The sequence below is a fragment of the Otolemur garnettii genome, unplaced genomic scaffold (assembly GCF_000181295.1).
Source record: "Otolemur garnettii isolate 467f Iridium unplaced genomic scaffold, OtoGar3 scaffold00244, whole genome shotgun sequence".
In the NCBI taxonomy this organism is placed as follows: Eukaryota; Metazoa; Chordata; class Mammalia; order Primates; family Galagidae; genus Otolemur; species Otolemur garnettii.
The window spans coordinates 1,415,485-1,421,357 of NW_003852639.1; the positions used below are offsets into that span (position 1 = coordinate 1,415,485).

At 51.8% G+C, this 5,873-nt stretch overlaps 2 protein-coding genes across 5 annotated transcripts in view; both read right to left on the minus strand.

Annotated features, from left to right (window-relative positions):
* The window catches only part of CRTC2 (CREB regulated transcription coactivator 2), a 13,735-nt gene extending 10,450 nt beyond the window's left edge, over positions 1-3,285 (minus strand). For 3 of the 4 annotated variants that reach the window (XM_023508320.1, XM_023508318.1, XM_003802269.2), the window contains exon 1: positions 2,966-3,285. In XM_023508320.1, the coding sequence (XP_023364088.1) occupies positions 2,966-3,118 (153 nt within the window). In that variant the 5' untranslated portion in view covers positions 3,119-3,285. Of the gene's footprint in view, positions 1-2,677; positions 2,861-2,965 lie in introns of those variants that run through there. The other variant, XM_023508319.1, reaches the window with a different exon arrangement.
* Positions 3,286-3,723: 438 nt separating this feature from the next.
* Positions 3,724-5,873, minus strand: part of SLC39A1 (solute carrier family 39 member 1) — a 5,961-nt gene continuing 3,811 nt past the window's right edge. Inside the window, exon 4 of the mRNA XM_003802270.3 lies at positions 3,724-5,357. Coding sequence (XP_003802318.2) covers positions 4,701-5,357 — 657 coding nt within the window. The 3' untranslated portion in view covers positions 3,724-4,700. The remainder of the gene's footprint in view (positions 5,358-5,873) is intronic.

Here is a 5,873-nt window from a genome sequence, read left to right on the forward strand (position 1 = left end):
AAAAAAAAAAAAAAAAAAGTTTGAAGTTGCTGTGAGCTGTGATGAGTACCCAGGGCAACGTAGTAAGACTCTGTCTCAAAAAAAAGAAAAGTTGTCCAAAACTAAGGGGTATTCTTTCACTGAATCCAAGTCTAGAGAAAGGAGGTAGGATCTACTCTGACTTGGGCCAGAGCCATCTTTCTAGCATCATCCCCACTTTGAAGAAGTATATCTGGCATAGAAGTACTCAGGCTGGCATGGGGTACTCACAACCCTCAGGCTGGCATAGGGTTTGGTCTGTCTACAGATCTCATGTCTCTCTGTGAGAGGTGAACATCTACTTCCAAGGCTCAGCCACTGACATCAGCCAAAAAGCCAGACGCCAGAGCAGTGCCTGTGGCTCAAAGGAGTAGGGTTGCCAGCCCCATATGCTGGAGGTGGCGGGTTCAAACCCAGCCCCAGCCAAAAACTGCAAAAAAAAATAAAAATAAAAAATAAAAATAAAAATACAGACCCCAGGCAAGGCCATTAGGAGGAGGGTGGCTAAAGAGGGGTAAGTTCTTTTTTTTTTTTTGAGACATAGTCTCAAATTGTTGCCCTGGGTAGAGTGCTGTGTCATCACAGCTCACAGCAACCTCCAACTCTTGGGTTTAAGCTATTCTCTTGCCCCAGACTCCTAAGTAGATGAGACCACAGGTGCCTGCCACAATGCCCGGCTATTTTTTGTTGTTGTTGTTATTGTTGCAGTTGTCATTGTTGTTTTAGCTGGTCCAGGCTGGGTTCAAAACCATCAACTGGGGTGTATGTGGCAGGTGGCCTACCCACTGAGGTACAGGTGCCACCAAGAGGGGTAAGTTCTAAGAGCTCCAAGGGTCATACTGTTGTACATAAGCTGACATCAGAACTGAATTTCTCTTTCAAGGAGCTCAGGGGGCACTATGCTGACCTCTGGGCCACTTAAAAATCTCTATTAACAGCTTGGCCCTCATAGCACAGTGGTTATAGCGCCAGCCACATATACTGTGGGTGGCAGGTTCGAACCTGGCCCAAGCCAGCTAAACAACAATGACAATTGCAACAAAAAAGTAGCTGGGTGTTGTGGTGGTCCCCTGTAGTCCCAGCTACTTGGGGAGCTGAGGCAAGAGAATCACTTAAGCTCAAGAGTTTGAGGCTGCTGTGAGCTATGATGCCAGAGCACTCTACCGAGGGTGACATAGTGAGATTCTGTCTCAAAAAAAAAAAGAAAAGAAAAGACAATCCCTATTAACATATATTTCAACTTAGTCTAAGTGTTACAGGCCCACAGTTCATACCTGCCTCTAATGAACCCTCCCACCAGGCATTCAACAGGCTGAGCCCAAGTCTAGCTCTAGACTCTTGGGTCCCCACACCTTGGCCATGTACTCCCACTAGACTTTTTTGTGTAGCAGAGAAATTCACTAGCAGAAGCAATGTGGAGGGACCTTTTGATAGACAAAGGTACTACACAGATAGATGCCCCAGCTTTGAGCTTCCCACAGACTTTGTTTGTACTAAAAGCCCCAACATCAGCCATGCCTCTGCTGGAATCACAATCAAGAGAGCAAGGTCTCAATCTGTTAGCTGGAGATCAGCCTCTTTCTCATCTTATCTCCATCCCCAGCATTACCAAAAGCTCCTAAAAGGCAACAGTCAAGTCAGTAGTTAGACCATAACTCTGTGGTGCTTAGAGCAGGCTATTGCAGGCCAGCATGTGAGAGAGCACATGTTGCCCTCCCATTTGCCTCCCCACCTAACGTTCTGTGTTCTGATTCCCACAAACTGGGGCACATGGTCCCTAGAGACTCAAAAGGGAAAATACACAAGATGACTAACAGAGTCAAGGGAGATACACACAAAATACAATCAGCCAGAGTCAGTCATGGACTGATTCAATCATAATCAGACCAGGACAAAGAGTGTTGAGATGTGGTATTTATGTTCCACCATCTCCCCTTAAATTATTTCTTTCTCTTTGCCATAGGGATCACTGCAGTACCCTCATCTGCAGTTTGAGAATAAAGTGTCCCCAAATTAGCACTGCACACCAGGTGGATGAACTTCCACTCCTCGCTCTTACTGACATCCAGGCCTGGGAAGCAAGAAGCCAAGACCAGAGAGGCTTCAGAAGCCTGTTAGGAGTCTGAAAGTTTTCAGGAACTTCCTAAGAATCAATATTCCCTATACGTAGAAGAACCTAAAAGGCACCCTATACACTGACCTGGAAAGCAATCACCTCCTTAGAAAGCTCAGCAAACCGCTGAGTTCCACACAACTTAGTGCCAAACAGTTACTCAGCTTTGAGATTCAAACACCTACCTCTCCTCCAAGGCGGCCAGGGCAAAACACCAAGCAGTGGACCTCACCTTCATTCACATCAGGAAACCGCAAGAAGTATTTGAAAAAGGAAGCAAAGGGACGGGACGCGAAAGGGGACTTCCTGCCCTACTATAACCAGCACTGCTTGTTCAAACCACTCAAGGGGCCCTTTCCTAGAGGTACCAAAGCGCCGATATAGCACAACAGGGCAGAGGCCCCAGCTCGGAAGAGACCACACACTCAGCGGAACCAGAGCAGACACGAGCAGACCATCCCCCGCAACTCATAAGCCAATAGAGGGGATGCTTCGGTAGGTCTCCCAACGGCCTCAGTCAGGGATGCACAACTACCCGCCTCCTACCTGCGACAGACTCCAGCGGGCCATGCCCCCTCTCCGCCCATTCCTGCCTCACATACTCGGCCCCAGTCACTTTCACACTCCCAACCTCCCTAGTTTTTCCATCTTCCCCAGCAAAATTTGTCTTCCTGCTTTTCGGCCCTCAACCGGGCCGCCCAGACGGCGGCGCCCACGGCTCAGGCCCCGGCCGGGATCCGCCTCCAGCGCAGCGGCTCCTGCCCCCGCCCCCGCCCCGCCTCTCCGCTCCGTAACCGCTGAGCTCCGTTCCCGCTCCCCGGCGAGGCCCCTCACCCGGGTGGAGCCGATGTCCATCATCACCTCCTCGAAGGCCGCCGTCTCCTCGGCCTGACGCTGCTTCTGCAGCGCGATCTTCTCACTAAATTTGCGCGGATTGGAAGCTGAAGTTGTGGCCGAGCCAGGCCCGTTCGCCCCCGACGTCGCCATCTTCCTCCCCCGCCCCTCCCCGCCACCCTCGCAGTACAAGCCACGGCTTCCGCGGCGGGCTCCGGCCCGGCTCCTCCAGCCGTAGCCCCCCCCGCCGCCGCCCCCGCCCCCGCCGCCTCAGCCCCACCACGAACCCGGCGCAGCCTAGCCCTGACCTGCTGCGCGCCGGGGCTGCCGGGAGCTGTAGTTTGTTTACGGGACTCCTTCACGCCCCTGGGCACGCAGCACTGAGAGGAAATGGACTCCACTTCCCAGCAGCCTTGTGGACTCTGGGCTTTGGGGGATTGGTCTTAGCCTCTTGGCTACTCCCTGCGAGCGGCAAGCTGGGAAAAGTAGTTCTGAATTAATTCCGAGCCTACCAACGGGGAGGGGAAAGGGATTAAGGAGAGGAAAGGGTAGGAGAGAAGGGAGAGGCAAGGAAGAAGGGGTGGAGTCGAAGAGGGAAGAAGGAAGAGACAAAAGGAGGAAAACTTTGTTCATCTTCAGGGAAGGGGCCAAGTGAGAACAATGAAACCTAGGATCGAAAACAGCTGTAAACATCTCGGACTCACCCTCTCAGGTTGGCCACATGCCCACCCCTCCCAAGACAAATGAATCCAATACTATACAGATGTAGAGAAACATCTTTTATTTGGGTAGCATGTCCCAAAACATGGTCAGTTAGTAAAATAGATTCTAGAGAATATGGCCCTAGGCACAGCCCTCCCTCCCCAAAAGTAATCCTGAGGGTGGACATTTTCCTTGGGCTTCTCAGGTATAAAAACAAAGTTTTGGCAGCTCAGTGTTTGTCATATAAGCATGGAGCACCACATCCAAGTCCTGTTTTCTTAAGAGTGTAGCAGCTATAGGTCACTGCAGCTCTCCAATCCTTCCCTCACCCCAGGCCAGAAAACATTTGTCACATCCCAGGATCTGGTACCGAAAAAGAACAAGCAACCCCTCTCTACTGAGGTGCTGGGCAGGGCTCACTGCCACCTCACTGTGCTTTAAGAAAGGAGGGGATTTGTTTGGCACTTTAAAAGAGTGAGAGGGACTAGAGAGGCCAGAGAAGATACCAAAACTGGCAGGGAGAGACCATTTGGCAATAGTTCCCTGGGAAAAGGGAAGTGAAAGATAGATACGAGAGTAGAAGCCAAAAAAATCAACAGGGGTCCAGTCCAAGTGGCAGAGTGCTGAAATGGGTTAGAACCAACAGGATGCTGACTCTGGACTTGTACCTCACCATACCTATACCCCATAGCAGCTGGGTACCCACCTCCACCCCTGCCCCCCAGTGTCAGTCTGTCCTTATATGTAGTGTCCATCCTCTGATTCTAGCACTCAGATGTCTTCCCCAATCCTCCTGCCCTGTGATCATGTCTCTAGGGATGTGACCATCTCTTGTTCCTTGGGCCTGAGGCCAGCCTCTTGTCTGCCTACTTCCCTCTCATTAGTCCTAAAGGCTCCATCTCTATCTCCCAGAGAACATTTGGGTCCTCAGTACTTTCCCTCCCTATTCCTTCTTATTTCCACACACTGTGGGAAAAGGAGGGAGAATAAGGTACCTGACAATGACTCTCCCCTGCCCCTCTCTTGAAGCCCCCTATATTTGGATGAAGAGCAGACCAGTGAGCAGGGCAAAGCCTGCTAGAAGCAGAATGACCTTGAGGATCCTCTGCTCAGAAGTAGCCAGCTCCTGGGGTAGGATCTCCAGGAAGGTGATATAGAGGAAGGTGCCAGCCGCCATGCCCTCTAGCACAGACTGTGCTAGCTGGTGCAGAGGCCCAGCTGACTCTGCTAGGGCTGCCCCTAGCCCGATGCCTAGGGGTGTCATGCATGAGAAGAGGATCCCACAGCCAGCCACCACCTGTGTCCGCAGGTGGCTTTGCAGCAGCCGCAGTGATAAGCTGACAGCCAAGACGCCTTTGTGGAGCAGCAAAGCCAGGCAGAGCTCCATAGCCCGAGCCCGGTCCCGCTGCAACCCTACTGCCAGCCCCTCGAACACCGAGTGCAGGGCCAGGGAAAGGACCAGCACACAGGCACGCAGGGCTGAAGGCACTGCTGGGGCTCCTGCTGCCTGTGGGACCCTTGACCCATCATGCCAGTGCTGTGGCCCACCATTCACTGTTCCCAGTAGAGCCCTTGTCTCCTCCAGAGGTGGTGGCCCTGACTGTTCCTTGTAAGCCAGTGTGATCTGCTCCATCACCAGGACCAGGAAAAAGCCCATGGCCAGGATGAACTCTTGCAGGGGGAACTGGAGCTGTGGGCAGAAGGGACAAGGGGTTCAGGAGATAGCCTAAGAATGAGAATGGTACAGAAAAGTCAGCAGCAGAGTCTAGTGGAAGCCAAATTACACAGACGGTGGGGTCCCACACAGACACAGGGCTATTCTCTCAGTCACATAAAAATAGTTACTTGGTAACATAGACCAGAATGATAGAAGTTCACACAGATTATAGTGTCACTCACAGTGCTATATGTAGGCTAAGATTCTCAACTTTGGCACTATTAAGATTTTGAAGCTGGGCAAAGTGGCTCATTCCTGTAATCCTAGCACTTTGGGAGGCCAAGCTGGGCAGATCGCTGGAGCTCAGGAGTTCGAGACCAGCCTGAGCAAGAGTGAGACCCTGTTTCTACTAAAAGTGAAAAACTGGGCGGCACCTGTGGCTTACTAAGTAGCGTGCTGGCCCCATATACCAAGGGTGGTAGGTTCAAACCTGGTCCTGGCCAAACTACAACAAAAAATAGCCGGGTGTTGTGGCAGGTGCCTGTAGTC